The following is a 20,569-nucleotide window of genomic DNA, read 5'->3' as shown; positions in this document are numbered from 1 at the left end:
GAAAGAACATGAACCATTTAATGGTTATATCATTTTCAGTTTTTAAATATATTTAACTATAATTCAAGTTGATTTTGCACAGGTTTGTATCGCATATAGAATATCGCATTATTGAACATTTTACTGCACTTTACGTCAATATCGTGCAGCCCTTTTAAGTTTCTATTTCCATCTGTTCTCTTTTTCACTATGCCTGCACAGGATATGATCAAGACAAGTAACAGCAAACAGACATCTTGTTGCCATTGATTATTTATAACTACTTTCAGTAGATCAAAATATGTTCAATGTGGTGTTTGAATGTGCCAACCTCAAAATATATCCAATGCAACAAGCAGTTAGGTGAACAATTTATTTGGAATCTTCTTTAATATTTCAGAACATCTAGGTGTGTTTCGTAAGTAGAAATCTGTAGTAGAAAATAAACTGGATTCTCTGACTGTAAGTTTTGAGAAATGTCATAAACCAAAAAAAAAAAATGGTAGGCAGAAGTGTCCAAAATGAACTCATGTTATCCTGAGTGTGCTGTGCTTCCTGTTTACATCACATTTGAAATTGTTTTTAGGTGCTTGCCTGCTCAATTGTCTACGACTATGGTTTTCCCCCAAATGCAAATTCTGTTCTGCATTGGACCCAAAATATCTTGAGGAGTTGGGGGAATAAATCAGACGGGATATGAAATTAGAGCATTGTGACAAGCTACTCCCACACTTATCTCAAAACATGAGCCAGCTACTCCTTCGTCCTGCCATTTTAAGCAGGGGTGACTTTTAAGATAACATAATTAAGATAATAACATCACACCTTGTAAAAACAAATTTCAGAATAAGAATAATATATAGTTCTTTTTAAGAAATTATAAAAATACCAACGAGACGAGATCGAAAGGCACAACAGTGATGACAGCGGCTCTGTAAGGTCTGTAAACATCTAAGAATGGCTAAGAGGGTCTCGAGTGTTTAAAAGGTGGCAGAGAGGAGCCACACGAGCCCCTCAAGTCATATTAATATTTCATTCGTCTGTGTAAAGAACATTGACATTAGTAGCAGGATCAAAGATATTCCATGTTCTCTGTGACTATGTCCTGCGTGTCTCTGTCCTCCTCATCAGTTTCACATAGGAAAACACAGTCCAGACTAGACGTTTATTATCGCCATCTCACCAAAGACTTTCCCCAAGAAAGTTTCAGTTCCTTCTAATGGACACTCATTGTATGGGGATAGATTTCATAAATTTTAGACTCTTTGTTTGTCATATATTGCTAGGGCTGGCTAACCCTCACCAGGCTCTCTGCCGGGCAAGGTAAAGCTCTGTCAGTCCAATTGAAACGTGGTTCATTTAGGCATTGTCATACTTCTGAAGCGCCTCCTCTAGCTTGCCTGTGATCTTCTGGAAGAAGCTGATCTGCTGCTGGAGGTAATGCTGCATCTGGGACTTGAAGTCCCGCACTCGAGTCTGGTGGAAGTGTTGGATCTCAGCCAGCGTGGCAAAAGAGATGATGTTGCAGCGTTCCCTGATGCCGTCTGCCTGCAGGCTTTCCATCTTTCCTTCCTCTACGTGCTTCTGGCTTTCCTTCACCTTCGTCAGAGCACCTGTGGAGAAAGCAGAACCAGGATGAGACTAAATATTGACTCAGATTCAGTCAAGAGAGAAGTTATGACGAATAGCTCAACAGGTTAGACTCGTCTGTTCTTCTGCATGAATGTGGCTGTTGTTTTGAAAAGAGCAATATGGCATGACCAGGATGTCACTTTTATGCTATAATTATTACTATTTTGATGTATAAATCATAGGCGAACATATGGGTTTTCAAGGTGTGGGGAGGTGCAAGAGCACGTCAATGGAGGTGAGGAGTAAATATACGTTAAAGCGCTAATGAAACATCAGTGAATGAGAAAATAAAGAACGGAATGGACTTCGTAAGTTATTAAAAGCACAACAAACCATGCAAGAAAACTGAATCCAGTACTGGTATGCCAACGCCAGGTCTCAGTGTGTGAGAACTCAAATGAAGTTCTCTTGTGTGGCTTATTGCATTTGAAATGTCAAATACACACTTATGTGCCAAAATGCTGCCTTTTGAGACAAAATCAAACGTATCAGTATAAAATGTATGTGTCAGTATACTGGATCTGTGCATACTGTCTTATTAAAGTGGCAGCAGCATATTGACTATGCAGGTTTATATATATATGAAATATAGGCCTATGATTTTTTTTTTTTGTATTTCTTACTTGAACAGACCTACCTGAAAAACTTAAACGCAATATTTAACTTTGTTCTATTGTGTTTATTTGCCCTATTGCTTGTAATTTGCTGCTTATTTTATTACAGATTGTTTACTTCAGCAATTGCTTGTGAATTTGGGATATGTGTTTGCTTTAGACCAGTGCTCCTCAAACCTGTCCTGGACCCCCACCAAAGCACATTTTGGATGTCTCCCTCAAACACACCCAATTCAAGTCTTGTAGTGTGTACTAATGAGCTGATGAGATGAATCAGGTGTGTTAGATGAGGGAGACGGTAACGTAAGACGGTGGTGGTGGTGGTAACATGTCTTTTTATCTTATTTAACCTGTAATAATGATAGTTGACTTGTAACCGTTGTCAGCCTGCTTCGGAACTGGAATACCCTTTTAAGTCCACTTCGCAGCGCACATATGGTCGAATGGAACCCACCCCTCAACTGAGCGTGCCAGATAAGAGAGACATACAAAATGTGAAGAGCGGGGAGGCGCGAGGACTGGAATTGGGAACCCCTGCTTTAAACTATAGCCATGTAGATGGCCATCATGCTCCGATCAAAGACAAAATAAGATTGATTTCACTACAGCTGATGCTTCTGAATGTTTGTTTGAAATGAATGTTGATTATCTTTTGATCTGGAGCTTTTATCTACAAGAGGAAGTAAAGTGAATGAGTAATGAGATGTAGCAGCTGCGTGCAGCTCTGCCATTGTTGTAAAAGTCTTGAAAGCTCATAGAACATGGAAGTTAAAATGCAGTAAAATCACATTTTCCTCTGTAGTCTGTACGGTTGTGCCAGATTGGTAAAATTTTTGCTTTATCAGCGCCAGCGATAGACAGGGCTGCTTTTATCTTAATGGAAAAGTTTCAGAAAAAAAAAGGAAGGGATCATCACTAGCATATATAATAAATGTACAGTGACAGTCACACAGTCAATCATTTTATCATATCAAACCTAGACAGGGTGATAAGGTCACATTACCATAAAAAAAATTATCATGAAATATTGAAAGAGAGATATGATACAAGAGATGTAAAAACAAGCTCAGCTATGCAGATTGCCGATTTCATTCCAAAAATATTTGACAGCAGAATGCCACGATTGATCAATCAACTGACTATAATAAAACTTTCAACAATGCAAGTGAACGTCAAAGAAATTGCTTTCCCCAGCAACCTGATTCATATTACAATGACAGGAAACAAGAATGAACTCTATTAAAGTGTCACATTGAGTGACTTTACATAATAACAGTCATAGCCATTACACAGCATCTTTCACCTTAGGACGAAAGAAATGAACTTCTAACCCCAAGGAAGTCGTTTTACTGTATTTTTGATCATATAAATTGCAGCCTATAATTTTTAAAAAAATCTTACTGACCCCAAACTTTTAAACGCTAGTGTGTGGTAAAGATGACAGAGATGACATGTATTTAAAAAAAATAAATAAAAATACTAAGACAATAACTAGAGATGAAACTAACATAAAAATAAAAATGTGAGTTTACCAAACAAAATAAAAATAGAGACTGAATCGAAACTATAAATGTCCATTATGCAATAGGAATAAACACTAAGAGTCAAACAAGGCTTATGTTTGGCCATCAGTAACTGCTCAGGAACTGCATCCAGTCAGTGCAGCTGAACCATAAACGCTGATAGCAGTTACAATTTATTGCTAAGTGTACCAGGAATCATTGTGTGTTTGAAAAATAAAAACTTTGAATAAGAACTTTGAAGGTAATTAATATACAGACCCTTTCCAAAAAATTTGAATATCATGGAAAAGTTTATTTATTTCCATAATTCCATTCAAAACGTTAAACTTCCATAGATTATAGATTCAGGGCCCACAACTTAAACGATTTCAAGTATTTAGTTGTTTATTTGTACATAATTTGGGCTTCCAGCTCATAAAACCCACGAAAACAGGATTTCAAAAAATTAGAATATTACAAGAAATCACACAGTAATTACACAGTGATACCATGGTCATTGAACCAGGTTTTGGTTCTTTTGGCAGTGTGGGCAGGTGCAAATCCTGCTGGAGAATGAAGGAAGTATGAAGTGCTCTGAAGATGTCCTGGTAGACGGCTGCGTTGACTCTGGATTTAATAAAGCACAGTGGACCAAAGTCCTCTTTTCTGATGAGAGCAAATTTTGCATCTCATTTGGAAACCAAGGTCCCAGAGTCTGGAGGAAGAATGGAGAGGCACACAATCCAAGATGCTTGAAGTCCAGTGTGAAGTTTCCAGTCTGTGTTGGTTTGGGGAGCCATGTCATCGGCTGGTGTTGGTCCACTGTGCTGTCCACTCAACGCAGCCGTCTACCAGGACATGTTCAGAGCACTTCATGCTTCCTTCAGCAGACAAGCTTTATGGAGATGCTGACTTCATTCTCCAGCAGGATTTGCACCTGCCCACACTGCCAAAAGAACCAAAACCTGGTTCAATGACCATGGTATCACTGTGTAATTACTGTGTGATTTCATGTAATATTCAAAAAAATTTAAATCCTGTTTTCGTGGGTTTTATGAGCTGGAAGCCCAAATTATGTACAAATAAACAACTAAATACTTGAAATCGTTTAAGTTGTGGGCCCTGAATCTATAATCTATGGAAGTTTAACGTTTTGAATGGAATTATGGAAATAAATAAACTTTTCCATGATATTCTCATTTTTTGGAAAGGGTCTGTAGAGGTGATGCAGTTTTGTGATATACTGTGGTGTTTTGTATAGTCAAAGGTGCATAACAATCTGTGTGGGGCAAAGCTAAATAAACTAATAATAAAAAATACACACAAAATACAAAAGAAAACTGTGAAATTGAAAAAAAAAAAAAAAAAAAAGACAAAATATAAAAACTAGTGACATTTTCAAGACTAAAATAACCCTACTCTTACCCACAAATTTTTCCAGTTCAAGCTTGTCTCAAATACAGCACAAATAAAGGTATAGCGTCTGTAACAAGATGTATTAGTTCAGATCTCATGACATTATTATCCTCTCTCTGAAAGCCTTGAGTGTATCAGTGAAGTATTGAGCACAGATGGCTGAATTCCCTCCTCATGAGGAGAAACATGCAAGACATTCCCAAACGTCCCATCCCCCCAAACTCCACACTATCTGCCTTCTGGCCAAAGAAGCCTTCTTAGAGTAACCCAGATCACCGAAATTCCTCAAACACACACACACGCTCCCACGAACACACCAACTCTCACAAATGCAGTTCAAAAGAGCACACAAGATAAAGACAAAGTGCATTCAAGGAAGAAAAGATGCAGGTCAATGATGAAAAACAGCAGGCAAGTGAGACCGATTTCAGACAGCCCGTGTTGGGGAACGACGTTGCTTTTAAATGTGAATCGTTACAATCTCATCACTAATTATGTTACTGTTACTTTGAATAGAACGTAATGCATTCGGTTATTTTTGCATCACATTTTTTCCATCATCAGCTGACTGAGTCTCAGCACTACACTCACTTGCAGACATTATTTACATTGGACTGTGTTGTTTTTGCTACGGACAAAGTTTGTTCCCTTTGACATTTCCTGACATACAGGCTATACAACAGAAAGTGTTTTAAATCCGTATTTACACAGCAATGAGTATTTACACAGAACCAGAACTATGAGAATCAGGACACAACTAAACATTACATTTTAGACAATTAACACTGCTTAAAAATTGCAATGAAACAGTATAGAGACATATCTTTTTGGTCGTATTGTGATGCACATCCAAGTGTAGCGGATTATTGAAATAGAAAAATTTGAAAAAGGCCGAACTTGGATCTATTCATCAGAAGTTGATTTTGAGATGTCAGTGTTGCACTCAAACATTACAGTCTTGCAGTCCATTGTGGAAGTGTGAAATTTAAGCAACTAAATAATTGGAAAAATTCAGCATGCTTTAAGTTTCGCTGGAAGATCGCATTAAGAATAGGGTTGGGTACTTTAGGCATGTTTACCTCAATAACTGTAAAGAAACTGTAAGTCATTTATAGAAGTGTTATTGACATTATGCCAGAGATGCCTTGGTCACTGTCTGTCATTGTCTGTGATGCTTGAATATTAATAAAAAACAACCATTTTAGTAATAATAATAATTAAAAAAATTATATGAAATGTTTTGTAGTGAATTTTCTTGTAATCAAATGAAGACATAAAACATTAATTTAATTGATCTTTTATATGAAATTATGGTAACACTTTATTTGGATGGTCCCTTTTTAGAACATTCAGTTAACTATAAGTAACTTTGCAGCTACATGTCAACTAACTCTCTCACTAGAGTATTAGTGGAATATTTGCTTAATATCTGCAAACTCATTATTGTGATGCTCCTCCAACAGACAATCTACTGACTATAAGTAACTTTGCAACTACATGTCAACTTATTCTAACCCTAACCCTACTAGTCTACTCATACTCTACTAATACTCTGAGAGTTAGTAGACATGTAGGTGCAATGTTACTTATAGACAACAGAATGTGTTAAAGGGACCATCAAAGTAAAGTGAAACCCACACTTTGTCAAACAACATGCGGCACAACTGAGCTTTATACTGTTAAATTTACAACATGGAAGAAAAAGTGGGATTATTCCTTAAATATTTTTGGATAATTTATTATTATTAGTGTTATTATTAAATTGAGATATCTAAATTATACTGTACAACAGTAATATATTATCAAGTTAAACCTAACTTTTATTTGTGGTGATGACATCGGAGTTTCAGTGTGCTAATGATATGAAGATAGTTTTTCTTAAATGAAACTGCTGATGAAATTCAGAGACTCTCAGAGCGTCTCTGGAAATGCATTAATGTTCTCATATAGTGAGACTGCAGAAGCTGAAAAACACTGCGAGCGTCACGCGTGCTTCAGTGTGTGTGTGTGTGTGGTAAATGAAACCGCGCGCCTGCGCCACTCATTCAGAGACACGCAGAACTTTCAGGAATCGTATTTAAATAGTCTTACTCTCGCATCCAGATGCGTTCTCAGGTACCGAAATTTGGCACCGATTGATTAAATGTGAATCGATACTTGGTAGTACCGACGTAATTCGGTCGGTGCCATTAAAAGTACAGAGTTCGGTACCCAACCCTAATTACGACATTTTGAGGTATATTTTTTGGGGGAAATTAAACATATGCATGGATAAATCACTAAATAAGATCAATAACATGCATTTACAAAATAGATAGGGTGAAATTTAATTTCTGACGTTAATATATATACATTTTTAATCTCATATACAACCAACAGAAAACAAGACACATACCCCTTTCTCATATAGGCCTACCATCTTTACTGGTAGGCTAATTACCGTTAAAGGATAGGCTAACTGTCGCCAAAATGCAACCTAGGGTCTTTTTGTTAATCTACCCAAGGCAAACTTTCGTTTAAAAGCATAATTAGAATGGAAACGCCACTTTTAAGTTTACCGTATTTTTGTTTTCGGTCAAATTGCCTTTTGAATGGGAGTACTTGGGGCACTACTATGATAGCATCAAAAATAGTCGACCCCCGAATGTGAATGAACTGACTCTGAATTTTAGTATTGCTTCTTAAATGAGCATCCTTTTTCAAATACAAGGTCAATATTGATTTTCACGAACGACATAACAAATTATCCGTGAATTTATATGGAACTAAGCTTTAGGAGCTTTCCATCTTTACTCTCCTCCCTGTTACGTTGCATTCGGAGATCGACTATTTTTGACTGTCAAAATTCCGGCAGCCTTCTTAGTGTTTTAAAAAAAATAGCGATTTTTTTATGCTATCATAGTAGTGCCCCAAGCACTCCCATTCAAAAGGCAATTTGACCGAAAACGAAAATACGGTCAAACTTAAAAGTGGCGTTTCCATTCTAATTATGCCTTTAAACGAAAGTTTGCCTCGGGTAGATTAACAAAAAAGACCCTAGATTGCATTTTGGCGACAGTTATCGTTTAAGACATCATGTGTGAACATCTGAACTAATACACTTTGTTACAGACGCTATACCTTTATTTGTGCTGCATTTGAGACAAGCTTGAACTGGAAAAATTTGTGCAGAATCTGTTAATTAGAGTAGGGTTATTTTAGTCTTGAAAATGTCACTAGTTTTTATATTTTGTCATTTATCTTTTCAATTTCACAATTTTCTTTTGCATTTTGTTTGTATTTGTATTTTTTATTTTATTTAGCTTTACCCCACACAGATTGTTATATGCACCTTTGACTATACAAAACACGCACAGTACATCACAAAACTGCATCACCTCTATAATTACCTCAAAGTTATCATTCAAAGTTAAATCGGTTCTGCCAAATTACCAAGATGAGAAGTAGTAACATTACCAGTAAATTACCGGTAAGATGCTGCGTGTGAACAAAGAATGAAGATTACTGGTATGAGTACGTACAAGGTCAAAAGAAGTCTGCTTTGGGCCAATCATAAACTTCTTATAGAGATGATGCGATTACTCTGCACTATTTACAGTAAGCTCAGCTGCTTTTTAAAAGATTTTTCAGCGTATCAGCGTGTATTTTGGTGCTGATGTGTGAATGGTCTCTTAATGGTAAAAGCCAGAACGCCTTTGCTTGTGTGAACAAACATCATATTTTAGGGTTGCCCTCTCATTGTCGACTAAACGTTACAAGAAGAGGCTTGGTCAACTAAATTGGTAAATCAGTCATTTAATTGCAAAACAAAAACTTACGGGAATTGGCGAAGTCACTCAATGACAGAATGCTAAAACAGCTGGCCCATGCGTTAATATGTTGGGCAGAAAAAAAAAAGTGTTGGAACCAGGGGTGCGTGATATCACGATTTTTGACCGTGAATGATTAAAATGTCTCCACGATCTGCTTTTGAAGAAATAACGTAGTATCCTGCTACAGTGCACATTTAATCAGTTGCCATTCTGGCACCTCCGTCCCAACATAGGTACAACGCGATGTACATTCACATCACGTTAATGCAGAGGTAGGGTTACTCTCATGTGACATTGCAGTTATAGACAATTACGAAAGTTTATTATCTGCATGCATTTTAAAGCCTTGCCAGTTAAACATTCTATTTGCAGGCTGTTCTGACAAGCTTTTCTGAGCCCCTATACCTGAACCACGCACACACTAAAAGCCTGTCAAACAGCTTGTGAGTACTAAACTAAGTTATCTTTTGCATCTTATTGCGCTTAAACTGTCACATACACAAAAGGTTTACATAAACAAACAGTCGGTTATGTCTTAAGGGGACACTTCACCCATTTGCATTAAGCTTTGCATTGTTAGAAACCCAGTCATACTATTGAATGGTCATGCAACATTTTTTCATTTTCCCCCGAGACGAGAGAAATCTGTATTTACCTCTTTACACTTCCTCCTACAATGACGCAAAAATCGTCATTTTGCGTCATTGTAGGAGGAAGTGTAAGAGGGGGGGATTTCTGTTAAGACTACAAGCACTAGATCCACCCTTTCAAACCCGCCCATAGGGGGTTGGACCTAATGCGCTAACAGACCTATCACAGATCAGTGCGAGTGCGTTTGATTTCAACGGCAGAAACCTGCAGAAAACAGGGAGGAAGAAAGCTGAGTAGTAGGGGTTACCATACTCTATTTCCCGGACATGTCCGGCCGTCGAGATCGACAAAAATGTCCGGGATTCAGCTTTTGCTTTCTGCGGTCGCCATCCATTGTTTACATGCTCACCTTTTGTTTCAATCTAACTGAATTCACCCCGATTGGTGAATCTGAATGTAATGTTTACATGAATGCTAAACAAGTGATCGGTTGATTTGCGTTTTAACATTGCTAAGAAAATACCCGCACCTCCGTGAGAGATAGCCCATGAGACCGTGCATCTCACAGGCGCGCTCATCAGTAATCACAGTAATACAGGGAGCAGGACGAGGCTAGCGCCGCGGGAGAAAGACGCGAGGCCGGTGGCGTGATCGGTTGATGTGTGTTTTACCATTGCTAAGAAAATACCTGCTCCTCCGTGCGAGATCCGAGAACAGTGCCTCACAGGTGTCGGTCGTCAGTAATCACGCCACCGGCCTCGCGCCGTTCTCCCGCGCCCCTCAGCCTCGTCCTGCTCGCCACAGTAAACATGATGAATGGCGACTGTAGAACGCAAAAGCCGAATCCCGGACATTTTGGGCAAACTCGTCACGGAGACTCACTCGTAGCCTAGCCTTGCCTTGATGTTTTTGTTTTCAACTGCGCGCTCTTACTGGTAGGCGTGGCTTGGGAGTGGCCTTGTAGGGCAGCGAAGCAAGTGCATTCTGGGAGTTGTTGTCTTTCATCCACATAAGCCAAAAATACATTTTCTGGCTTTTCTCAGTCTAGAAAGCTCCAAATTCAAAAATAATTTCACATTTCTTCTACATAAATGACTCACTTTCAATACACATTCATGTCTCCACGGGTGAAATGACCCTTTAAGTGAACGTAACCAGTAGGGAGAAAACTGGAACGTGCCTGTATATTAGATCTCTCCATGAGGTCGTAAAAAGTGACAGCAGCCTAATAAACAGGGCTGCTAACTTTTGAGTTCAGCTTGGAGAGAGAATTTTGTGGGGGGGTGTGGGTTGTTATTGTGATTGTCAAAACATTTAGTAACTAAACAGAATTTCATAAAGTTTAGTGACAAAAAACAATCTTTACATGGTATAATGACATAAGCTTGTGATTTGATTCCGATCTAGATTCAATATCGATTCATTTGGATAAATATCAGGAACAGTAGCTACATGTTAATTTTTCTCAAGGAAAAAAAATCTAATGTTAAACTAATGTTGTAAACATACAGGGAGATTGTCCATCATGGTGATAATGTTAATAAAAAAAATTATTAAAAATAAATTACATGCAAACATGTCTATCCAAATATGAAAATATGAAAAATACCACTGCTAGATTATCAATAATGCATGTTTTTGAAAAAGAAACATCTATTAGAGTAGCATATGCTAGAATGATCAGTCTTTTTCAGCAACACTTGATTCATTAATACTAACACTTTCTTTTATTTTATTTTCTCTTCTACTCTATATCTATTTTTTTTTTAAAGATTACGTATACTGCCTTAGAATAAACTGGGAAGGGTCACAGCACTTGCATATTGTTGTCCTATTGTTTGTTTAATTGCTTCTATTGCTCTCCTCATTTGTAAGTCGCTTTGGATAAAAGTGTCTGCTAAATGATTAAATGTAAATGCAAATTAATAAATCAGAATTGAGGGTCTAAGTAGGCCCTTAGGATTCTGAAAAATAGAAAGGACTAAATTGATGCACTGCAGCTAGTTGTGTAGTTACATACTTATATATGCTTTTTGTATCAAGTGGTGTTAATTGTATTGTGTTAATAATTTGAAGTGTATGTGTATTGATGTGGGACAGTAGACGCTGTGGGATGCGAGACATTTTTTAGAAGAGATTCCAACAATAAAGTGGAAATTGAAACTGAATGAAAATGGAAAAGGAATAGCAGCTGCATGAGGTGAAGCTGAAGACTGAATGAACACCAGTAAACTGAAGCCCGTTCTATATGACGCATCCTATATGAGATTAATCAGATGTTCTAGATACATAACATAAATGTAACATTACAACTTGTTTCTGCACAAAAGGACACAAATGCAAGCGAACTTGAACTAGTTAAGTGCTAGCCAGAAAGTGTTACTCCCGTTGTGGATGCGCTCTTTCCGTAACAACGTGCTGAAACACGGGCAACTAAAGCATAAAGAATTCACAACATTCTATAGTGTTCTCATTATAATTTTATGTATATGGCAGATTGGCGCTGCACAACTTCCACTTAAATGTATTTTCATCTACTTTATCAAGTGATTCCAGACATCACTGCGCATTTTCGAAGATATCGAACATCAAACATCAAACAAAGAGAGTATTAAAATATTAGAAAACCACATACGGCAAACCATTTGTACAAAAATGGTCTGAGAAAGGTGAAGACACGTGGGAATCTGCGCTCAACTGAGCCCCTATAAAGCTTGCTGCAGCACAACCTCGCAGGCATTACATAATATCCTATTACACAACACATGCAGTCCTGCCAGTGAACTGCAACTAGAGAACACAAGTCCCCTACTGACACCCCGAACATATTACACAGATCTGGATCATGACTTTTTGCATGGGACTTTGATCTGATGATAACATAGGTGGCAGATCAAATGATTTGGCTTTTTAAACAAATGAAAAGGCAAATGCAGATCACAGGCAAAAGTGACAACGTGAGAGAAAGTCCAATTTGCTTTGTAACAGCACCATTAGATTCATGGGCATTAAGGAAAATACAAAAGTCACCCGCTGTGAATTACAAGACATTTGCTAGTACTTCAGCACCTAAATGGAGACCAATGAATTTCAGCTTTCAGCCCATTTCAGAAGCTGCTGTGTCTTCTATGGTGGCTGAATTTTATGACTCTAATAATCATCTTCCCTGATAAACAGCAGTGACAGTGAAGACTTAAAGTAGCAATTAGGCACTTTTGGTCATGACTGATGATTAGAGATATCATTCACTCAAACATTAATATTTTGTCATCAGTTACTCACCCTCATGCAATTCCCAACCCTGTATTTTTTCTTCCTTCAGTGAAACAAAAGAAGATATTAGGCAGAACTGCTGCAAAATTAACATTTTTATTTAGCATGGATGAATTAAAGGGGTCATGAACTGCATTGTTTTATTGTTTCATAAGGTTTCCTGGGGTGCACTTATAATGTTAGTATGATTTTTACTTCAAAAATGGTCATAATTTAGAAATAAAAGCCATTTTTCCTAGCCTGATTTTAGCCTCTGATTTGAACGCTCTGTTTGAAGGGGCGTGTCTGCTGTGAGACTTCAGTTTAAACGCCCACTGCTGTGATTGGCTAAAAGCTTTTCATTCGAAATAGCAAGTATTACATTAACTTGTTGCATGTTTTTACTATTACAGCTCTGAATGTTAACTACTCATGAAAAGTGATAATTATAGCAATGCAACTAGATCTATGGCATTATATTTATATCGTGGCATGAAAGGTTTCTGTGATGAGCATTGTAGCCGATCACAGACATGTATGCAGCGATCTCGTCATTGCAACTCGATTTCTGCACTCTAACGAATGCTTTCATCATAACTAACAGTGCAAACACAATGTAAATAAGAGATTTGTTGATTATTACGGGAGTTTTGGCGCGAGTCAAGAACTCAGTCACTGATAAACATGCGCCGTTTGATTGACAGCTACAGCTATTATAAACTGAGCATTCTTTGATTGCTTTCTATATAAGTCAATCAGTTTAAATAACAGATAATTAACACCCTACTAAGAGAAACAATGTGAAGTTGACCATTTAGTCACTGGTTTGATTTACTAACAGGACAAAGAACATCTGACTGTAGCTACATGAATCATTACATCAGAAATGACTGGTCAAAGATCAGGCATTAGAATTAACACGGTTGTGGCAATACTGTCAAGTTCATACCGTAAAAGCCTGCACCGAGTTTGCTGACTGATTTACCAAAGAATCCAGTGAAATGTACCGAATACGAATAAATAATGTTCAACTGAGACATTCATATTGTTGAAAATAAATATCCACATTCCTAGCATTAAGATCCTTTGGAAGGTTAAGTTATTTTTAGGCCAGTGAGTGACCCTGAGCTCTTCTCTCGTCCTTATCTCACTAACGCCAGTGGGCGGGGCCTAAGTTGATTTTCTTCTGCAGAGGCGGTCATTCACTACCTTATTACGTCATAAAGAGGCACAGTCCAGGGGTGCGTTTCCCGAAAGCATCGTTGGCCAACTATGGTCGCAAGTTCATTGCAATGTCCATTGAACTCTATTGGTAACGACAGAACTTGCGACCATAGTTGGCCAACGATGCTTTCGGGAAACCCACCCCAGGACGAGTCGTTCGCTGGGCCTGGTAACAATAAAAGCTGATTTTGGACTAACAAGGAAGTTTTCAATTCTGAAACTTTCAGGATATTCTTATAATATGATGACCTCTTATATGTCAAAACCTCAAGGAAAATTTGATTTTTCAGTTCATGGCCTCTTTAAATGTATCAAAAGTGACAGAAAATACTTTTAAATTGTTACAATTTGAAATAAATACAGTTCTTTTGAACTATCTATTCATCAAAATAAAAAAATTACTATCCTGATTTCAACAAATATAAAAAGCAGCACAACTGTTTTCAACAATGAGAATAGTACGAAATGATTATTGAGCATCAAAACAGCATATTATAATGATTTCTGAGGATCATGTGACAGATTTGCCATCAGTTTTGCCTTCACAGGAATAAATTAGCTACATTTTAGAAAATAGTTATTGTAAATTGTAATAATATTTCTGTTTACTAGGTTCCTGGTCAAATAAATGCAGCCTTGGTGAGCATAAGAGACTAAGAGATAAGTACAAGTATAGAGATAAGCTAGCCTACTTTTGAATGGTGCTCACCATGAATTTTTGTAGTATGAAAAAGAGATAAGACAATTACTCCTTTTGTGTTCCACAGAAAAAAAGGGTGGGTAGATAATGGCATAATTTTCAGTTTTAAGAAAATTATCTGAGGAAAGTGTGACTCGACTGGACTGCCCTACTTGTACACAGGTCACAAAGTGTATCAGACAAACACTTAAACAACTTCAACCTAAAATAATCATGGAGTTCAAGTAAGATAAAAATACTTTTGGAAGATACATTCAAAACTCACTTGTCTGTGGGGGGGGGGGGGGGGGGGTGTTGTGCAGAATGCGCACAACCCTTCTCTAATCTATCTTTTGGCTTCAGAAGACTTGGAATATAGCACACTACAGGACATCTCAAATCTTGTTTCATGGGAGAGAGAAAACATAAGTTGAACTACATTAAAAAGGTATTTTCAGACTTCCCCTCGAATGACTAGAGATAACGTTAGACATGTCTCTAACAATAAATACTGGAAATAAGTCAAACAAGTGAAAGACTTCAGATAGCCGTTCAGTGGTTGGTTAAGGGTTTAAGCACAGTGCTAACTTCCCCAGCTAACCACATCACATTTGAGTCATTGTTTCCTCTCATTGTCATAAGAACCACATATACTTCAACATGTTTCAATGAATTTCACCGAAAAGCGATGGAAAAAAGGGTTCTCAACGTCAGTATGTTCACTAATGGCTCTTCACTTCCATCGCTAATGGGGGCTATAGTGACACAAATCAATACATGCTGTGCTCATATGCATTTTATCAAAAACACAGCAGACCTTTTATTTATCCCTGTGGACATTATTTGATGGCCTTGAAATTTGATCATCTTACAAAAAAAAAAAAAAAAAAAAGAAAACAGCAAATGCATTATGTTGAATTAGCCTACACAGGTGAACGCAAATCATAAGCTTTCATCTGTTGTTTACTGAGAATAAGTTGTGGCTTAGTTGGTTGTAGAATATTTTAGGCATCATTTCTGAGGTGCAGTTGTTTTTAATGGTACTGATTTTCTTTTCACCATGAAAATTATTAAAAGGGTGACAAAATCTGAGTAGGTAAACAGATGGCAAATGACAATATGATGAAACTTTAACAACTAAACTGTCAAAATGCAGCAATGACGCAAATTCAAAGCCAAAATGATCATTATTTCTGATGAAAGATAGACGTCTAAATGTCTATGAGGAAATCATGAGACAGGAAGTGGTTATAATATGACCCCCTACTCAGGGGGATTTGAATGTCTCTTTTTGTTTGCCATCATCAGACATTGTAATCGGAGAACATGTCAGTATTTACTCTGTCACAGTGGTGATGGAAAGTGGACAGCTTTGCTCATAGTTTTCTATTGACTCATTCAAAGTCTGGATGATCGTTTCTTCAGAATCCGTAGATGTTCCATCTTATGCTTATTGCTCACAGTTGCATAAGTTAACTGTGACATTGTGGGCAAAACCACAAACAGAATGCAGAAAATATTTCTCACAGCACTCATACACCTATAATAAGGCTGTTTCTTCCATGCTAAAATTATATGGTGACAATGACAATAAGAATTTGCTAAATATACGTTACACCTTTGGCAAGTGCTCAGGAATGGCATATGGGCTTCAGCCAGATGCAGGTGACCTCAGTCCTAGACAGTCGGCTGGATCGGTCACAGACTGAGGCCTCTCTGCTGGAGCTACGACACAGCATTTCAATTTTTCCAAAGCACAATACAGTGACAGTGGTGTGTCTGCAGCACCAGTCTGTACCTCATTAAACATCTGGTTTACACATTCAACAGTTATAAAAATCTAAATTTAGGCAACTTTTAAAATTTTGTTGTGAACAACAAGATCAAACCATTAGCTACTTTCCCATAAGGAAATGGCAGACATATGAATGTACATTGCTACCCTGCAAGCTCAGCTCATAGACAATCTCTATGGGCTTTAACAAAGTCTATTTGTTCATGTTGTGGTTACGAGAAGCCACATAAATGTGGACTGTTGAAACAGCTTGTAAAATTCAGTGTTGCCTATCCGTCAAGTCATTCTCTGAAAACAAGACAATGTGTATAAATGCCCCAGACATTACCCCAGTCTTCAGTGTCACATGATCCTTCAGAAATCATTCTAAAATGCTAATTTGTTGCTCAAGTAAGATTTCTTATCAGTGCTGAAAATAGCTGTTTAATATTTTTGTGAAAACTGTGATATATTTTTTTCAGGCTTCTTTGATGAATAGAAAGTACAAAAAAAGAAGAAGAAATTTTTCATAACATTATAAATGTCTATACTGTCACTTTTGATCAATTTAATGCACACTTACTTGCTGAATAAATGTATTCATTTCTTACTGGTCCTAAACTTTTGAACTGTTGTATATATGATCATTTTTAGTAATTTCAAAGTCTTGCCTCTGGGTTCTACCGTTTCCTTTAAATCATGATGACTACTACACTTCGCATGAGTACATGATGTAACTGCAGTGAAATTTAGAACACGGTACAAAAAAGAAATATTACAAGCAATCCTGTCTTAAACTAAAAGTCTTGATTGAAAAATTCCAGTCAAGTGATCATTACAAGCTATGTGAGACCTACATTATAAGGCTAGTGGCTCCATAAAAAAACAAAACAAGGGAGTCTCTCTAAAAAAATAATCTCAACCTATTTGAGAGCTTAAAGTCTCACATGTATCTGCAAATGTTAATGAGCGTCATACATATTCAAGCTGTTAAGCAAACAGCTGAATGTGTGATTGCTGCACTTCCCACATCCTCTGAGGGTGTTATTTGCATTCTGGACCATCATGATCATCATGATTCCAGATGTACAGTAAAATGAAGTATATGCATACATGCTTTTGATCTGAAATAAAATGACACTTGTTTTATAATACACAATCAAGGACATTATCAACTGTTAAGTGTCAGAAATGTGTCACTAAGCTAGAATGTGCCACTGTTTGTAACAATAACATCCATGCTCAAATCAATGCACAGCAATTGACTGAATGATTGTATGTGTACTGAAACTCCTGTCAACCTTCCAAACAATTCAGTACGTCAATAGTTTCAGGCTTTGTCATCGTATGTGGCTGATTTACAGACCACAGGAAAAACACACACAGCACGTCAGCAATAGCTCACCCCATGTGACTCAGCAGTCAGATGAAACCAGGACAGCCAGTGAACTCATCTGTGGCACTTCAATGCAAACAAATCAGCCAAGCAAAGCAAACTTCTGAGAGCAAATGACCCTGTTATCTTTAATGCCCACTGATCTAGCTGAACACAGTTTCATGCATATTTCAAAGATGATGATACAAATAAATGAGTAAATGATTACCTTTCTGAACATGGATGATATCAGGGTAGTTGGTAAGGTGTCCTTGGTACAGGGCTAACAAATCCATCACAGGGTCCACGTCTTGTTTAGGCTGCTCCACAAAGTAGTCTCCAATAGCTTCGTAGGCTTCTCCCGTGTACGCAATTGCTTGGTTCAAACCGACCGAGTACGACTGCTGGTCCATCTCAAATGCTTGACTTAGATACTTAAAAGACTGTCCCACTTTCTGATACTCTTTCTTGAACCCGGCTATCTGCTTCCTCGCAAACTCGTTAAGCGTGGCGTTGACTTGGATCACGCTGTCATCCATTTTCTTGGAGAAGGCCTTGAATCCATCAATCCTGTTTTCGACGTCTTGCAGGTCAAGAGGGGCTGCTGGAGTGCTGATGGTGAGGAAGAAATTAGCACCGACCATCTCATCCTTCTCTGCTTTTCTCTTCCCTTGCTTCCAAGACTTTTCGTCCGTGCTGGAGCAGGTGAGGAAGTGCTGGAAAACATCACACCGGGCCAGTACAGGGTGGCTGGTCATATGATTCATCCACCATAACAGCCCTCTTCTCCTTTTAGAAATGAAGTCTTCTTCAAAGCGACCGGTGGCTTGTTTTTCAGGGATGTGTGGCACTGAAATGACAGGAAATTTCTCCACCAACCGTGCATAGAGCCAATCAAAATGCTTATATCTTCTGTTGACCTGACTCTGCGTGTGGGTCGCCGTCAGCTTGTAGGAAATGTAACTTTTCATGCCTTTGAATTTCGTTTGCTTGGTGGGATCATCAATAGTGCAAGTGAATGGGTAAGGGTTTTCCTGCCACTCTGGACCATACTGACCCATTACCACACAGATTTTATCCCCATCCTTCACAAAGCCGGATGCTTCCCCCAGGACGAATGCCTCACCGCCTGACTTTACAAAAGTGGAGAACCTGTTCAGATTTCTGCTGACCGTGGCTGAACTTTTGGCTTGCTGTGCACCTCTAGGCATGGAGGATGTGGAGATGCTGTAGCTAGAGGGTCCGTTACCTTCATAATTCCTGTATCCTCCACCAACAATCCCTGGTTCATCAGCTACGGACGAGTGATCGTCCCAGTCATCATCCCAATCATCATCACTGGCTGGGGTCCCTGCATGTTGTTGTTGTTGTTGATGTTGTTGAGGTAGAGCAGGGTAGGCTGTGAAGCTGGGTGCTGCTGGTGCACGGTTGTAGCTCTCTTGAGTCTGTTTTTTTAAGTCAAAACCACCAGTGGGAATGTTGGCATACCGAGAGTTGTTGTTAAAAGACGAGACGGTGTCATTCCTCAATACCTCGACGTAGGACGCAGGGAGAAGCCCCCTATCCCCTCTACTGTTCGCCCCCTCCAGCCAGCCCTCAATGTCCTGCTCGCTGTACAGAGTTACAATCTCGTGCTCCTTCACTGATATCTCCCCTGGGTTTTCTGAATTGAAGTCATACAGAGCTCTCGCTCGCAGAGCCATGACACACACAAAATATATCCAAGCTTCGAAGAATTTAAAATCGTTTAAGGCTAGCGTATCAGCTAGCTAACTCCAACCCAAACTCACTCACTCACTGACCTGCGAGAATGACAACAACTTGCGCGTCAGCTGCGGGAACCGTAAACCCTTGCTGTATCTACGTTATCTCCAGAGTCCTCCTCACACCGCTTAAATGATAACGTGACTGTCAGCTGTCGTGTTTAAAATTCCCAGAGTGGTAGGCAGGATAATTTCTTCATCCGTGGAGTTCACCATCCAAAGCCCAGTCGCTGTGCTGCGCGTCCGTCCTACACCGACCGCAGTGTACACTCACTCACCCTAAACAGCGCCGAGGAGAGCACAGCCAGTCCGGGTAGTCGAGGGCGGAGCTTAGCACCAGGCAGCACGAATCAAATACATAGTGAGGACTTCTGATTTTCACGAATCGTCTCTTTTGAACAATTCTATACAATTAACAGTTTTAGTGATTATTTTACATCAACTCGCAATTACGCCATCACGTGGGATATTACATTAAATGACCAGAAAAGCCACGTGTAAATTTACTGGAGGAAGATTAGATCGAGCACCTCCAGGACTAAATTGAGGCTTAAATTAAATCTACCAGGAGGCATCTTAACTTCAGATGTGAAGTTCAGTTGTATGTATGTGTGTGTGTGTGTGTGTGTGTGTATATATATATATATATATATATATACAGTCTTGAGCGACCGTCTTAATGAGTCATTGAGTCACTCATTCAAACGATTCGTTCAAACAGCTGATTGAAATTGGTCATTGAATCTTTGACTCAACCGATTCGCTGAATCATTCATTAACTATTAACTAATCATTAACTATTAATTATTCAACTAATTATTAACTATTAATTATTAACTATTCATTAACTATTTAACTATTTTTAACTACTTGCTTATTGAACTGTTGTATGAAATCAGTGTCACGTTTTCAATCGTGATGGTATTTAGGACAACTGCACTCTTGGTCGTGTGATG

The 20,569-nt window shown here is 38.3% G+C and overlaps 1 protein-coding gene across 1 annotated transcript; it reads right to left on the bottom strand.

The window, feature by feature from the left end:
* Positions 1-1,264: 1,264 nt before the first annotated feature.
* snx18a (sorting nexin 18a) lies at positions 1,265-20,026 on the bottom strand. The gene is made up of 2 exons (XM_079871721.1): positions 18,080-20,026; positions 1,265-1,592 (listed from the first exon to the last, which is right to left on the bottom strand). Exons 1-2 carry the CDS (start codon positions 19,551-19,553, stop codon positions 1,339-1,341), a joined length of 1,728 nt encoding a protein of 575 aa, XP_079727847.1. The 5' UTR covers positions 19,554-20,026; the 3' UTR covers positions 1,265-1,338.
* Between the last annotated feature and the right edge of the window lie 543 nt (positions 20,027-20,569).

Source organism: Squalius cephalus, assembly GCF_949319135.1.
Source record: "Squalius cephalus genome assembly, chromosome: 5".
In the NCBI taxonomy this organism is placed as follows: domain Eukaryota; kingdom Metazoa; phylum Chordata; class Actinopteri; order Cypriniformes; family Leuciscidae; genus Squalius; species Squalius cephalus.
Note: the sequence above shows the minus strand (reverse complement) of the source record. Positions and strands in the feature narration are given on the sequence as shown.